This window comes from Thunnus maccoyii, chromosome 21 (assembly GCF_910596095.1).
Source record: "Thunnus maccoyii chromosome 21, fThuMac1.1, whole genome shotgun sequence".
Taxonomy (NCBI): Eukaryota; Metazoa; Chordata; class Actinopteri; order Scombriformes; family Scombridae; genus Thunnus; species Thunnus maccoyii.
The window spans coordinates 16,533,681-16,551,299 of record NC_056553.1 but is presented as its reverse complement, the minus strand read 5'-3'; the positions used below and the strand labels follow the sequence as shown (position 1 = coordinate 16,551,299).

The 17,619-nt window shown below is 39.8% G+C and overlaps 1 protein-coding gene across 5 annotated transcripts in view; it reads left to right on the top strand.

Annotated features, from left to right (window-relative positions):
* The window catches only part of LOC121888464 (trichohyalin-like), a 97,403-nt gene that overhangs the window by 41,182 nt on the left and 38,602 nt on the right, over window positions 1-17,619 (top strand). For 4 of the 5 annotated variants that reach the window (XM_042399976.1, XM_042399975.1, XM_042399979.1 and 1 more), the window contains 6 exons: window positions 1,704-1,823; window positions 8,242-8,409; window positions 10,299-10,478; window positions 16,742-16,825; window positions 17,134-17,301; window positions 17,505-17,588. In XM_042399976.1, coding sequence (XP_042255910.1) covers window positions 1,704-1,823; window positions 8,242-8,409; window positions 10,299-10,478; window positions 16,742-16,825; window positions 17,134-17,301; window positions 17,505-17,588 — 804 coding nt within the window. The remainder of the gene's footprint in view (window positions 1-1,703; window positions 1,824-8,241; window positions 8,410-10,298; window positions 10,479-16,741; window positions 16,826-17,133; window positions 17,302-17,504; window positions 17,589-17,619) is intronic. The other variant, XM_042399977.1, reaches the window with a different exon arrangement.

Below are 17,619 nucleotides of genomic sequence, written 5' to 3'. Positions count from 1 at the left end.
GTTAACTTCTTCAGGGATGAGTACATTTTTGATTACACTAACTAAAAAACAAATGAGCACTCAGTGTGATGGTTTCTGGTCAGCTTTTGTTTTTGATAAGTATATTTAAAGGGTGTGCAGTGGAGCAAAAATGTGATTTAGTAAAAATCCAGAATAAGAATGGGGGGTGGGGAGGCAGGAGGGAGATAGATATTTCAGCGTGGGCTACTCAGACTGTTAGAGAGAATGAGATTTCATTTGCAGCTGGGACATTGAGTGATGACACTAGTGGTGTGGGTCTGTCTGTGTGTGTTTGTGTCCACATATGTGTTCACACGTTAATGGTTGAGTATTTGCACATAGAATATACACACACAATATTACACATATATATATTGTTCAAACTATAGATATAGTTGCCTACAGTTTTTAGTGTGAGGGCAAGAGAGAATCGCCCATGCGAATCAAAAACCTCTTTTGTTAGAATAGGACAGTTGTGTTTTGCTTGTGTAATTCTACTGTGTGTCAGTTATCTCTTTAACATCAGTCTCTAAGCAGTAGAGCACAGTGGCAAATATCTATATCACTGGAAAACACACTACATCAGCATACATTTCACCTCTCTTCCCCTTTTCCCTGACCAACATGTACACACAAACACATATTATAGTGTACACTCAAACACAGACATCATTATTAACTAGCAGGAAACAAACACTACACAAAACACCACAGGCAATAATCATGCTACGGTTCAACTTAGACTTTTGGTTCTGTTTGTCTGCTGTTAAATACAGCAACATGAGCATGTCTAACTGTCAAGATAGGAAATTTCACTGCAAATTACTAATGGTGTTATTTGATATTTTGTACCACATGTGCAGGTAATGATTTAGCCATGCATAGTATACAGTAGGACACACAGGCAGTAAATGGAAAAAAGATAACAATAACAATAACTCACCTCAGCCATCCCTAATATATAGGCTGCTACGCCATGTCATGGCTATATGACACTCGGGGAAAAATGAACTGTGGTTATCTGGAAATTAAAAAAAGGAACTGATTTAATTTTCAGCAGTAGCTGAAGGGGCTGGGGGGAGGGAAAGAAGGCGGATGGACCTATGGATGGGGGAGGGGTGGGGGCGATGAAGATGGAGGAAATTAATCAGTGGTATCATCTCCATGGGAGTTTAGCTAAGCACCGACCTCAGCGCTTTAGTCAGCCTATGAGGGAGCTGCTACTGTAGCTGCTGCCATGACAAACCAAACCCACCAAATCACCATTCACATACACTTTCACACAAAGACCACACAATGATCACGCATCAGACATACAAGTACATCAGCCTCAGTGTTATCAAAACATCCCACTCTATGTTTGTATAGATTTATATATGAACATTTTAAGCCTAAAGAAAAATGTATGCTTGTGTGTAGAAGCATACTGTCCATCCTGATGTGTAGGGAGAGTATGTGTTGTTTATCGCGTGTATGCAGAGCTAGTCAGTCCTTTTTTTATGTCTGTCACTATTTTTTGAAATGGTATTCTGATTTTATTTTCTTATGAGGACAATCCCATGCAGCATTGCTCATAACTGATTCTTCACTCAATCATTCAATTTGAGAGAAGACATTTCTTCCTCTGTAAAATATTCAAGCAAAACTAGAAGTGAGCCGACAGAAACAACAGTGAATGATAAGAACCATTGGCTCTGTTGCAGGCCGAGGCCAAAATGACGTCTTTGCGGCGTGAGCTCAGCACCTTATTTGAGAGACGGATGGAGGAGAAAGAGATGAGTGTTAAACAATTAACTGAAGAACTGAACGGAGCGAGACAGCGGGTGAGTTAGCAGAAATACACAGATGCTTTTGGATCCAGTGAGTTTTGGTCAAACACACAAATAGACATTGTACAGTATAGTACTGAAAAGCTATCAAATTAAAAAAAATGTATTGCCTTGTGAAGCTTTGGCTAACATTACTGGTTGACCCCTGGGATCCTGTCAGCTAATTTAACAATGCTCTATAGCGCTTCAATCAGTTTTCCACCCACTTATTTTATACCCTTTCAATTATACAGATTACCAATGCTGCTGGAGTTTATTGAGCTGTACTTTTGATTCAAAGGCACACCAGCCCGTTGAGGCACAAGCACCGACACAGAAACACACACGCACACACACACCCACACAAAAACACACAAGTACACACTACTTGATCTGCATATCATTATGCTTTTGATCAAATGCCAAGGTTTCGCTGAGAAAGACATCAGAGTCAAATGGAGCGAACATGTACACAACACCTGTAGGATTTGTGTGTGTGTGTGTGTGTGTGTGTGTGTGCCTGTGAAAGAGGCAGCTGTGAAATCTGCACCTGTTTAATTGAATTAGCCTTGTTAATGTATTCACACCAGCTGCCAAAAAAGCGTGGCATTAACGAGCTCGTTAGACCAATTAGTTAATTAATTGTCTGAATAGCAGCAGCTTCCCAAAGAGCTGCGTCTTCATTATCTGATGGCTGCCGCCTGTTTGATCATTGAATGAGAGCTGACAATGCATTACTGTCAGACTGTGCTCATGACTGTGTGTGCGCTTGGGTCTCTCCCCAAATGTCAACTATTCATGCATGTGTGTGTGTGTGTATATATATATATATATATATTGATCAATCAATCAATCTATCTATCTATCTATCTATCTATATATATCTATCTATATATATAAGAACCACAGAGACACAGGTGTGTGCATGAATGCTTGTATACTGTATACTTGTCTGTCTTTGTGTGGTATTCTCAGAATATGGTGGCCAATATCAGTGTGCATATTGCAGTGAAAGGTTATGTGGGGGCCGTCACTCCCACAGGTAAAGACAGAGCAGTCCTCCTAGCCACTTTCTAATCTCTCTTTTATTAGAAGTTAATATCTCGCCTGCTCTTTCTCACTCCACACTCCCACCTGCTTAGAAATGGCCCCGCTCCATCTTTTTAATTCAATTATATTAGCCACCCTCTCTCTCTCTCTCTCTCTCTCTCTCTGTGCCCATAACTCTGCAACTCACATCTCTCTCTCACACTCAATCTCTCTCTTTTTTTTCTCTCTGTCTCTTCCCATCTCATCCCTCCTTCCTTTGTCCTCAAACGTTCCATTTCTATTCGTAATCCTAGATGGAGGATAGACTTTGGCCAATCAAGGATTTGTGCAAGCCGCTCTCCCTTTCACCTTGTTGGCAAAAACATATGATGGCTAGGAGGAGAGAGAAAAAAGGGAAGGAGACGGGAGGAGGAGAAGAAGAAGGAGGCGGAGGGCAGGACCCCAGGGGCGAAACTTTGATTGCTAAAGTAATGAGACTTGATCAGATTGAGGTCTCTCTCTCAATAGGGGCTCTACTAATATGAAAGTCCAAGGCTTAAGCACTTATTTGAAATAAAATCACAAATCTGATATTCTTTCTTCCGGACTTCCAGCCAAGGTCCTATACTCCCCCACTGGAGAATTAAGACTTCACACAGACCACATGGGAACTTTAATCATCTCTGATGGTGGCAGATTTGGAGATGAGAAAAATCGCCGTAATGTATTAATTATGTAACAATATTATGGAGTTCTCAAAGTCAGCGCCATAAAGACCTTGGACTATAGCAGGGATTTTGACAGACATTGGGCTCTTTAACTAGCTGCCTGGTGGATAGATCAGACAGGACCTATAGTGGGTGCAATTATGAAAATGTTAATAAACTGGGTATACAGATTATTTAAAAAGAATATTAAGCAATGCAACCGTTTTTGTTTTCGCTAATAATAATGTGACTTTTATGATCTGAACATACTTTAGTAAGTGATCATTTCAATGATGATTTAGAAACTTTTAAGACCATAAATATCACATTGCTAATAAAACTCAAGACATTTAACTTTCCACGGGAGAAAAAAGCAACACACTGTGAATCACTAGCTGACACGGACAGACAGTCTAAAAAATCTTGAAAAAAAGTCCCTATTTTATTAGTCACTTTACTTTGCAGTTACTTTTGTCCTGGGTGGGAGGTGGGGGGGGGGGGGGGGGCAAGCACACACTGCTGCATCAGCTATTGACACATTAACTGTCTTATGCACTTGCTCGCATTAGTTAGCTTAGCTACAGCACATCATTTTAACTAAGATGACATAGAACAATCAGTATATTTATTTAATATTTTCTCTCCATTTACTTTTATACATAGTTAATACATAGTTAATACATAGTTCAAATCTATCATGAGCTTACTGACCTAGTTAATGTGCCAAATGGTATAGTACATTCTTAAAGCATTAGACCTGCTTAACGGCACGTGTTTATTTGAAATACTCTGATATGTTCTTTGACTCTGGTCCCTAGTCTACAAGCAGCATATTTACTACACACTATTTCAGTAAATCTCAAGAGGAAGTTGAATTATCTCATTAAACCAGGACACAGAATATACTGTAACAATGAAATAGCCAATTGCGTACCAGTGAATAAAAAACATGATATGATGCTGTTTTCCTGAGTGTTTTTCATTTTCACTGTCATGTGCATAATTATTAGTAGCCCTGTGTGAATGTGAATTGATTGAATTGTTAACGTTTCAGTTACGCCTTCATTCTTTGTAGAAATAACTTGACAAATATGACAAACAAAATAGCCGGAGAGTGCTACACACTAGACACAGTCACAATATATTGCACAAACCTCAAAACAACATGTTTTATGACACTTGGGCTTTATGTAAACATGAAAAGAGAAAAGAGAAACAATCATGTCATTTTTTTTGGATGTGTTATGCACAAAACAATGCATACAGGGTTTATCAAACTGTGTTCCTGTAAATGTTGTAGCAATCAGGTAAATAATGCCAGGGTTTTAATATGCAAAGTTAACTTAGAGGTCATCTTGCATGAGAAGGTTTGTTTTTCACAGAGTCGTCCTGCTTTCTTGTGAGCATTTGCAGTCACTGAGCTCAGAGTTTTTCAATCCTGCAAGTACCTTAGACTTAAGCTTATTTTGTTTAATGCACATCCTCAATTATATGCTTTGCACACTTTAAAAAAAACATAATGATGTGGATTGGCAATACAGTGATATGATGGTGGCAATCAAGGTTTTGGATATAATATTTGGATATACTGCATATGATTTCCTGTTTTTGGTCTAATGGAATGAACTGCAGTCAAAAGTAAGTACAGTAAAAACAGTTGCAGTAGCTGAATTTTAGTAAGATGTAATTTCTTTAATGTAGTTAAACATTGATGATTATGAAATCAATGTAGCAAATGTGCTCTTTTGCTTCATAATCGTTTTTCATCTGAAATCCCTCTTGCACTATAGATGGGTTAGCATAAAGAAGACGAACTTTTGCCCACTTTTCTAATACATTTAACTGCGCTTTTGCAGTCTACTTGGCTTTAGCACTGAAATCCACACATTATTGTCTCAGTTTTGTAAAACTTATTTTATTTCCCAATAGTGACACTAAAAGTGGTGGAATATCCAGATAAAAGAGTAATTTTAATTCACTCTTGTAATACGGCCCTATTGCTTATAATTGTTACCATCTATTAGCCATGATGTGGATGAGTTAACTCCATAAAAGACCACCTTTAGCTCACTGTTACAATACGTTGGATGATATATATACTGGATTGTCTGGAGAGCTTTCTAAAAGAGGCAGAGGAGGCCTGTGTCAGTACCAAGGCACATGTCCAGAACCACAGTCTGCTGTTAGAGGAGACAGCGAGAGAGTTTAAGAGATTATCAGCAGTTAAGAAGAATACTGCACTTTAGGAACCCTCTATGTGTGTGTGTTTGAGTGTATATTGCATGTGGTTATATCTTAAATCATCTAGTCTGACAAAAATGTGTAACGGCGTGGGTACTTGCGCATGCATGTGCATATAAAAGTGTGTATGTGTGTGGGTATGTAAATGTGATTGTGAGTGTGTGTTTACATGTGTGTGTTGACTGTCTGCGGAGTCTCCTTACTAATCTAACACAGGGCTCATTTAACACAGTGCTAATGAATAGGGGCTTTGATTTGGCAAGGGGTTCTGAACCACAGGCCCACACACACTCACATTCATGCATGGGGTGAGGAGTTCATCCACTGTCTGCTTCCTTAGAAATAATTAGTCTCTTTCCCCCAATAATTAATCAAGCACAATTTATTTACAGTAACACACAACAACAGTTATTCTGTTTTAGTTTTCAACTATTTATAGATAATAGTCATGTGCTTTTTTCCATGGTTCTGCATACATGCATAGATTGTGAGTTACAATTTCCATTTTGGAGGTTTACGATAAGCGTATGGGTGTGTCAGTTTTAAACAGACACCATGAGAGTTAGACTAAAAGATACTTTTTCCAGACGAAATGCCAGAGACCTAATACGCATGATAAAACATGTTGAGGTTTTTCCACTTTAAATTACTGTATCTTTGGTACATCTGCCAATATTATTGGACAGACTATTGAGATCTGGTGCACACAAGAGACCGTCTTTCACAAGATCTTTGGCACAAGCATATTTTCTTGTACACACCCAATGGATTGCAAGAAAACAAGAAAAAATTAAAGGGGACGTATCATGCACATTTCCAGGTCTATATATTTCATCTGGGGCTCTACTTGAATACCTTTGCATGATTTACAGTTCAAAAAACTCTTTATTTATCTTATAGTCGCCCTTTACCTAGCCCTTCAATTTAGCCTCTGTCTGAAACAGGTCGCTTTAGCTCCTGTCTCTTTAAGACCCCCCTCCCAGTCAGCCCACTCTGTTCTGATTGGCCAGCTGCGTCTCTGCAGACTTCAGGCAGTTCTGGAGGCTACATAAACAAAGCCTTATTTTTTTTCCTACCTGCATTCTGCGAAGACCCGCCCTACTCTGCCTCTGATTGGCTAGTACTTTTTGCCTTCTTTGGTTAGGTTTGTTAGGTTGGTTAGATTTAGGCATGAGGAATGGGATGGTTACGCCTGGGACACACTGGATGCGTGAACCTCAGCAGTGTGTGTGCGTCGCTGAACTGCTGCGTCTCTCACGCTTGCTGCGTCCACATTGGAAGCGTGTCTGCTGCGGTGCTTCTGCCACTAGCAGCCCTATCTTTCTCGTTTTCCCTGTCTATTTCTGCTGAGAACTGCGCGTGTCACGCGGAGAAAATAGGCGAGATTTCGAATCTCTAGATGAAGCGACGCAGCAGCCGGCAGTGTGGCCGCTCTAACCTGTTAACATGAACACCGAAATGAAAAGCAAGAGGTTCCGCGACGCACATGCATCCAGTGTGTCCAAGGGGTTAGGGTTAGGGCAAAAATATCAGAGTCAGAGCCAATCAGAGGCAGGGAAGGGGCAGGTCTTCACAGAATGTGGGTAGGAAAAAAAAATAACGCGTAAACAAACAGTAGGAGTAGAATTTCAGTATTTTTCTTGTTCTTTACATGAAATGGAAACTTCTCAAATACATCTGTACATGTTCAAGCCTGAATCTAGTCCAAAATGCGAGTGGACAATGTGAACAACCCATATAACAACCTTAGCCACAAAGACTATGGAACATACAGCCGCTTGTGAGCATGCATGGACAATCTGACATCATCATGAGGAAGAAGTAGAGGTAACATTGCAAACGAAGTGTTCAGAGAAGGCTGAAGCCTGGGCTTTTGACTTTCAGGGAGCATTTTTATGTATGTTCACCTCAAGTTTTAGAACTTTAACCATGTCTAACATAGGCATCTGACATCATAACAGTATAAAAAATAACAAAATCACAAAAATCATGACATGTCCCCTTTAAAAAAAACAATTTGAGAGGCTCTGTAGGGGGCAACCATAGTGGCCATTGTACAAAAAAGCGATATGAATTTCTCCTATTTGAGTCATGAAATTGTAAGCAAAATGTGAAATCTATGAAGTAAACATACTTTATTTCATTTGATATTTTGACAATTGTTCAGATTCAGTGGAAGTACTAGCTCTACTTAGCGTAATCTGAGGCATGAAATTAATAATAAGGTGAAAAGATGCATCCAAGAATACTACTTTTATTTGCCCTTTTGGTGTTTGCATAGACACAAGGGAGGTAAAATCTACAGGCTTTAGTATTATTAAAGACCAGGAAAGGAATGAAAATAACGTAGTGTATACTAATTTGTGCCTTAACTGTATATGTGCATATACTGTACACAATGTTCTGCTATGTGTGTGTGTGTGTGTGTGTGTGTGTGTGTGTGCGGCACATGCCAGATGAAAGAAAGAGAGGAGCATGTGAGGCACCTGGACCAGGATGTGGTTGGTTTGCAAGCCACACAGGACTCTCTGAAGAGAACCTTGGCTATGAAGGAGAAACACACACAACAGCTGGTCCAAGACAACACACAGCTCGAAGACAGCCTGGCTGCACTGCAGAGCAAAGTAGGTGACACAAACACACACAGGAGGTAAGCTCTTCTTAAATAAGGAACAGAATTGGGCAACCTTCTCTAAATCAAATCCAGTCAGGTACATCGGGGAATTCTCCTCATTTTTTACTTCCTTCACAGTTAATCATCCGTCTTTCTTCCCCTCCTCCTCTGCCTTTCCTCTCTCAACCTCTCTCCATATTTAATAACTCATCGCCACCATTTTACCTCCACAGAGGGTTGGCTCGTTGTACAATAAAGAACCATGTTCTTATGAATATCACTTAGCCAAGAGAGGGACTAAGAGTGGAGGAGGGGGGTTAAATCTTGTTCTGTTTCTCTTTTGTTCATTGGTTATTTTTCTTCAGATCATTCTTTCTTGCTTTCCTTCTTTATTTTTTTTTCTTGTCTTTCTTTTTCTCTCTCATCTCCCTTGTCCAGTCTCACTCTCGCCCCCAATGAGAACCAATGGTAATGAATGGGAACATTAAAGAGTCATACGCATGATGAATGGTATGGCCTTTAGGTTTTGCTCGTTGTCCTTTCTCTCTCTTTCTTGTGATTCTGTCCCTCTCTCTGTCTCACTCCGACTGTATTTCTTTCTCTCTCCTTCTCCTCCTCCTCCTCCTCCTCCTCTCGCCCCTCTAGGTATATCAGAGCGGCGCGTGGCAGTGATGTGTTTTAGGTTTAAATTAACCCATTTACTGTGTCCTTGACCAAACCGAGTCATTCATCTGCTACTAGTGTTTTAGTGATGCGAGTGCTTGCCAGGCAACTAAATGAAGTACATTCAACATAAAAGCATGTTACTTGACGAGGGAACATTCGAAACACTTTCTCATGTGCCGACTTTGTGCTCTTACTTTTCTAACACTAACTTAATTTCCCTGTTACTTAATTGACATTAGTGATGTATTTGGGACACGGCAGCAGTTTAAATGTGATCATTTTAAGATTGTATTCCCTCATATCTTGATGCACTGGGGCTGACTTTGCATACTTGCACTGTCAGGGATTTGAGTCTGACTCAAATTTGTCTTTTCCTTTTCCCAATAAAAAGCTTGTTTATATCAGAATCCAAATTAATTTGCCCGCACAAGAAATTTATATTGGAAGGATTGATTTAGTAGGTGATGCACAGGACCAAACAGGTCACATATAGTGCTGACAAGATGCACTGAATGATAATAGACACCATCATTTACATATACTTTCACCTCCTAAGTATTATCACTGACACATCGATATTTTAAATAGCTTACACTGGTATCCATTTGAAAATGTACTTGGATCTGTTTGCCTTTCCAGGGTTGTGTATACATAGGCTTTGAAGCATGATTTCATTGGACAGGGAAAATGTAGTAGCCTAGCTAAACATCTAGAGAGGGAAGGTAACATTAAAGAAATATGGTGTTTTCCAAGGACCCGTGTTAATCAAAGCATATTGTTTCTCTTGTCTGATGGGGAGCCAGTAGAAAAAAAAGACAGCAACTCACGAGCCTTGCCCCAAGGTTTAAGAAGCACTACGGTAGTCTAAAGTTAGTGCCCTACAACTTTATGATTTGTAGACTTGCAGTTTTATTGCTCCTGAGTCAAAGCAGTAACTGTAAGGTTCCCCAGACTGGCACAATGCCTTTATGATGTTCCTTTTCAGTGCCATGGAGACAGAGAAGAGGCAAACATCCCTAAATTATACTCTCATCTCCTTCTTGTTGTAGCTGTAACGGTTCACCCATTCTTCTTCTGTGCCTCTCTTCCTTGGCATCAGTCTCTACAGCTGTCTGTGTGCCTGCCTGCCCCTCTCTCAGCCTTTGGAGTAGGTTCAAACCATAGACAACCACACATACTGAACTTATTCTTCATCTCTACCCCCCTCTTTATCTATTTCTGCACACCCCTCAGTTACAGACTAGTGAGTACATGGTGAGTGACATAAGTGAGACCCTGGATCAGGCTGAAGCCAGTCTGAACGTGGAGAGGCAGCAGAGGCAGCAGATTCAGGACCAGTTCCACCATGCAAACAAAGAGGTGGAGCGTCTGCAGCAGGAATTAACTAATGCACGTCGCACCACTGAAAAGAAGGTAATTGCTTTCTTACTCAAGACCTTCATTCACATATTAAATACATAACCACTTTATTGCAATAATTTAACTGAGACAAGCGCATTTGACTTCCCTGTTGTCGGCCATGTATTGTTGACACTTGATACCAGCGTTATCAGCGAGTTCGCTGCCTCACAAGGTCACAAAACATTTTCTACATAAAGTGGACAATGCCAAGAGAAAAAAAAAATGGTTAAACTAAAAATACGCAATTTCTACAGGATGGAGATGAAATATAATATTCACTTTAATGTAATGCATTGTCTTTTCCCACAATGGGACTGATAAGAGGGATCGCACAGGTGAGGGATTCATTTAAATGTTCAATTTTCAAATGTAATATTCTCTGTGACAGGCATTGTCTATTTCTACAATAGTGCTGATAATAAGGTTTTAGATAATGGGTAATGGGATGTTCTGATATTTAGAGCCTTATTAAAAACACACACTTTTGACAAAGACAGACAGAAAATTTGGGATTATTCTGCTAAAATGGGATTTTTTCCCCCCCTGCTAGGGCTACAGTAAAACTAAAAAAAATCACATGCTGCAATGCTTTTTAGACCTTTTTATGCTCTGCCCTTTTTGTGATACAGTATGCCAAAAGCATATGTTAGTGGTTTGTATTTAACCTTCAATTAACCAGGTTGGAAAGATACTTTTCACAAAGCTATTGGTGAATTTCAAGGGCTTGGATTTATCAAAAAAAAAAGAAGCAGCCCACGAGGTTCAGTCCTTTTCACTGGCAAACCTCTTCACTGACAATATTCATTTTCAGAATATTTTTCTGGTTAGGGTTAAGGTCAGGATTTTGTTGGCTATCACTGAGGCTATTGTTACAACAGTCACCCAGTTATAGACTACATGGTCTGTAGCTCATGTTATATGAAAGTGAGTGGCCTTTGCTAAAATAACACGTTTTGATTCAAAATTTTAGAGCATATTTTAACCTCTTGTCATTCACTCTCGTGAATTTAGTTGCCATCCAGCAGGATATAACCAAACTGTTGAATTGGGATTTCACTCCTTCAAGACAAGCCATTATCAACTGTGTAAGATGGTCAAATGTGTGTTTGCACCCATGTTTGCGTGCACCCAGGTGTGTTTTTCCTTCATGTTTTTTGGTGTGGATGAACACTACACTGCATGCTACTCAGTTGTACTGTATTTCTTTGTGCATATGTGTGGTGTATTTGTACGAGAGAGTCTGCATGTGTCCTTCATGTTTGGATCGGTTAAGTCAGCGGATGGACCATTACACTCCGTCCAGGGATCCGGTTTCTGCTCCACATCTGGCCCTGCTTTATACACCAAAACTGCTGTTTCTCTGATCTGTTACAAGCTCTCTCTCACACACACACACACACACACACACACACCCACACACACACACACACACACACACACACATATTATTATTGTATGGACAGTTGTAGTAGTGTGTGTGTGAGAAAGAGTGAATGTGCCTACTCCCACTTGAATATTGTGAAACTGAGAGGACTTTCTATTAAGTATTTTCCTCCGCTGCTCTAAATGTCCTAACATTAGCACAGCTGAACAAATACTGTCAAGACTCTCTCCTTCATCTGAAATGTACTCTGCTGATTCACTCTCCCTCTTACTCTCTCCTCCTTTCACTTAGACTTCTTTGCTCAGAAGAATAGGAAATCATTTTTGCCTTTTTTCTTTGTAGAATGAGTAGCCCACTCACTATTATTTCTAGCTTATTCACTGGAGCTGCTGGGAAGTCGACAGGAACAGGGAGCAGAGGAGAGGAAGAGGCGGTCTGACTTTAGTCCTAGGGGGTTCCACAGGACAATACTTGACCACTCAACTACCTTTGAGCATGGGTTGAATTTCTTTTTTTTTGTTCATAAGGTTAATTCTGTGAGAGTCTACTAAATAACATTAGTCAAATCAGTGGTAAATTGGTGCATCCACACAGGCTTAGATACATGTAGAGAGAAAAGAAAAGGGGAGAGAAAGATGGATCAGACTGAAAGGCTGCATTTTACATGAACAACAGTACATTCCAATTGTTATTCTACTTGGTTATAATATAAAGTAGTGTGTACTGTACTGCTGCTATATACATTATTTTAATTAAATTCTTTGTTTTTTGTTGTATTTTAGAAACCAATCAAATCACGTGTCTATAATTTTTTTTGTATTATCATTTGTAGTTTTCTTGACAAAGCAGTGGAGGAAACAAAAATAACATTTGAAATTCACTAAATCAAAGCAGATGTTTCCTCTTTTTTTGACCAACAATAATATTTTTTAAGCACAAAATACTTTTTAATCCCTTCCTGGTTCATCTGTGTGTCTTTCATCTTTTACTCGCTCTCTATCTCTATTAGTAGTTCTCTCCATCTCACTGACTCACACACATCATCGTCAGGCAAATGGCCACATGTTGCTGTAGTTTTAACATGTGGTTAAAGTGTTACGCTGTTCCAAACCGCCCCATTGAGGGACTTGAAAGTATAGTGAAACCATTAACATGACAAGAAGCTTTGTTTCTGGGATGATCTGCTTCATCTTCCCAGGACCAAAAATCTCTCTCACACACACACACACACGCACGCACACATACGCGCAGTTCTCTGGAGGCTCTTCTTTTAAATGTGCAGGTCATAAATGTACACAGGAAGGAGTAGAAGACGGAATGAGACAGAGGGAGGGGTTTTGTGTGAGAAAAGGGGAGAGAGGTTGATATTAAAGGGCATCCTTTGTGATCCAATTGGTTGTGTTATCCATTCACAAAAGATTGAACTATGGTCATGAGAATCATGAGATTACAGTAGCCAAAAATCTATGTCATTGTGCTTTAGTTTTGTTTGGGGAGGTCACATTTCTCATATCAAAAAGGGTTTTTTGTCACGTGTTTGTGATACTGAATACGCTAGTGTGAGCTGCTCATTGACTTAAATCCTCATGGAAACTATTTAAAGCAAATCAAATTGTGTGTGAAAGAGGAGAAAAATTACTGTAAATATAATGTTTGGGATATTTGTTCCATTTAGTTGTGGCATAAGAGCTTGTTGTGTTTCAATTCTGTGTGCTTACAGGATGCAACATGAACAAAAAACAACAAAAAATCAGTGAATGTTAGTCCAGTGTGTGATGTCCAACCTTTTTATTTATTGTGAAAGGGAAACTTAAGGATTTTTCAACCTGGACCCTATTTTCCCATCATTTTGTGTCTAAGTGACTAATGGGGACAACAATTTTTGAAATTGGTCCAATATTGAGCGAGAGCGCTTCAGCTGGCAGCCATGAAAAGGGCAATGTAATCCTTTTGGGGCAATAGCACCCCGTCAATGTATGTCCACTAAAAGTGCTGGTTTTTGCCACTGACATGCTCAGGTTGTCATTATAAGTGTCTGACAACATTATAGAAGGATCCCTTCAGAGAAACAGAACTTTTTTTCTTTACCTTTCGCTTGATCCGGTCTTGTTGTTATTGTATCTAACCAAGTCTCGCTCAAGGAGAGGTCTCACTCTGATGTCTTGCGAAAGTGGAGTTGTTGTAGGAAGACAACGGTGGAAACGCGAGTGAGAGTAAGAGAGAAGAGTGCTCGGAAGAGTTTGTGTGTTAGAGTACAGGAAGCATAGCTGAGTGTTATCTAAAAGATTTTCAAAGTCATGGCTGAATATTTAGCTGTTTATTTAGGTGTATGGTCCTTTCCATAATGTTGCCAGACACTTATAATAACAATCTGAGCCTGTCAATGGCAAAAACAAGCACTTTTTAGTGGACATACATTGGCCGGGTACAATTGCTCCAAAGGATTACATTGCAGCCTGTTTCGCGGCTGCCAGCTGAAGTGCATGAAATTTCAAAAATTGTTGTTTCCATTAGTCACTTAGACATAAAATGATGGGAAAATAGGGTCCAGGTTGAAAAATCCAGACGTTTCCCTCGCACACTCCAGCATAGTGTTGCCTACAGCTTCCCCACTGGGACTTGAGTTTAAAAGTATGCACTCATAGTTCTTCTGTAAAGCGCATTGGGAAAAAAGAATTCAAATTGCATATTATTTGAAATGGACAAGAGCGGCTGTGGGGGGGGGGGGGGGGAGGGGAGGGGAGAGTGAGAAAGCAAACAAGAATGAAAGGAGACAGAAAGAGCAGTACAGTGAAAGGTAAGCAGTATTGTGGAAGGTTGTTCAAGTCTTCAAGGTTGGACTTGGACAAACATCGGTCCTGCTCACAATGCTTTACAACCATCAGAATAGCTTACTGATTTTTCTCTCTCCCTGCTTTCTTTCTTGATCTCGCTTATTGCTCATTTCTTTTCTTGCCTTGCCACTTCTCTCTTTCATCCCCCTCCCCCCCCCCCCCACCCCCCCCCCCCCATCACCAACCCCACCCCCGACTGTTCAAATATTATTTCTCCCCCTCCTGTCGTCCTCTCCCCCCTTTTTTCTCCCTCTCTTTATCTTGTCATTGTCTGTCAGTAGGGATTCTATCTGCGCTGAGTGTTGTGTGCATGCGTACATGCGAACACATTGAGACTGAGATACACTTAAGAGCTCATTGATTTAAAAATACCTTCGATATTGGAGGTCCCCCTCCCGCAGATTCGTTCAGGAGCTTATCACACACACGTAGACATCCACATAGAGACATGCATAAACCAAAGCTCCACTCCAAAGTTTCTCCTTAAACTTTGTGATTGACCTAGTTAGCGCGTCGTTTTTGACAAGTTGTCTGTTTTGACACGACATCCTCCGGTGTTTATCAACATCCATTCTGCCTATCACATGCTCACATTGGGAATTCACACGCACACGCAAACACACACACACACACAGGCTCAAAGATAAATCAAGCTAAGATTTAAAAATTGGCAGGAAGTGAGTGTTGTATTTGCTGTGGGTAAGTGGAATGACTTGTATTTGTAACATGAATAAATGATCTGGTCATCCGTTTTGTTTCCACAATGTGTGTTGTATTATTTTATCTGATGTCTATAGATACTGCATTATAGCTGTCCAGGGTACTACATCTATGTATGAGTGTGTTTTACATGAGCATTCATTTGTGATTTCGCCCGTATGTGCATGGCAGTATGTATGTAGTGTTTTTTTTTTTTTTTTTTTTTTCCTTACCCCTTGCCGTAGCTCAGGTTTAGTGTGTTTAGCGAGCCTGGCTGCTGACAGCCAGAGGTGAGAGGTCAAAGAGCCAAGTTAACTCCATCAATCCCCTCGGACAGTTACAAACGAGCCCTCAACTCTGGTCAAAACAATCCCTGGATCATGCAGGACGGACTGGAGGTGGGGAGGGATGGAGAAAAAGAGAGTGAGCATTTGACTCAATTTGGCATGAAGGACTGTTGTATATATAAATAGAAAGTGGTAGCTGGGTTTGCATAAAATGTATGAACCAGTAATAAATGTGCAGCACAAATTAGACACAAAAGGTACAATGGTTTTATTTCTTTCCACATTGTGGAGTACGACAAGGCTGTGATCTTATTTCCATTTTATTCAGTATCTGTATACAGTAAATTAACTTGTATATATTACAACAGTCACATTTCTTGCATCCAGATGCCTAGATATGCAGGTGATGTGGTTCTCCTTTCAACCTCTAACAGCAAATTCTGAACATCTTAAAAAAAAAAGTAGTCAGACATGAGCGCTGACCAAAAAAAAAACTCCAGAAATAAATTAGAAACCTTTTTAACACATGCTGGCAGATACCTGGCCATTTTGACTGACCTCAAACAGAGAAAAACCTTGACAAGATACAGACTCGATGAACTCAAAAGAGAAGAGATAAAGAAGTCGATAACATTTCCCCAGCAAACTTGTGAGGACTCACACATGAAAGCACATGCAGACTTGCACGCACACACACATGGGCGCAGAACTGAAGTGGGTAATTAGGGAAGGTCACCAAGGAAACAGACAAACACAAGCAATTGTCAGGCACACTGTATACTCAAGAGAAGCATAAACAACCGTTTCTTTGTACTGTACGTATCATCATCCACCCACCACCACAGTTACCTTAAAAACAAATCTGATAACAAGACTGGAATATTTTATCTCAAGTTTTGTAAACAGTGACCTAAGTTCCCCAGTTTCCTGAGATACAGTTTGTGTTGACAATAAGGCTTGACAATAATATTACATTTTCAAAATATAATCTAAAAGAGCATCTGTGTTTTGCAATTAAAGAAGCATCTTGTAACATCCTTAATCTGTGAGGGAAATGTTTTTGTCCTCCAGATTCAGAAGAGGGAGATTAAGATGTGCGCACTAGTCAAGGAGCTCACAGAGAGTAAGACGCAGCAGTCTGATTGTCAGAAAAAGGTAAAGACAATGACTTCACTATTCAGACTGATTTTTTAAATGCTCATAATTCATACTGATTCTCTTCATTTAAGTTAATATTTATATGATAATCAAAATCAGAATCAATTTAATTAAACATTTTGTGTATATTACATTAGATAATGCTGAAAGGGTTGTGTGATCTTATAATCAATATTGTTTTATATGTTTGCCACCTATTATCTTATTTAAAGTTCATTTTTTTGTTTTCTGTATGTGTTGGTATTGAAGTGCTCTGATACTGCAGCAGTATTTGAATGGCTTATTTTTCTTGTTTATTTTTCCAGTTGCTGGGTAGAGAGAAGGATTTGGAAAAGATACGTGAGGAGAGGGATGAGCTGAGAGCCCAGATGGAGGACAGGAGCAGGGAGTGTGTCCACCTCAACCAGACCAAAGAGAGACTGGAGGCTGACTTGGCTCTGAGCCATGAGAAACTCCACACCTCACACCTCGAGGTTCATCTCTCTGTGTCCATATATCTGTGTGTGTGTGTAAGCGTATGTGCTTTTGAAGGTCCGAGCTACACAGAAAATGAACTAATAATTAATTAAACTCAATGTTGTCCACTACATATTTAAATAAAGGAAAATAATGGCCACAATGCCAACATATTTTACTGAAGTTATGCAAGATTTACTGGAATTTTCTGCATGTTTAGGTACGAAGCAGAGATCAGTTAATTCTGCAGTTGAGAGCTGAAATGAAGACAGCTGAGCAGAAGCATCAAGGGACACAGAAACAGGTGTGGTGGCTTGTTTGTGTTTTTCCTGTCA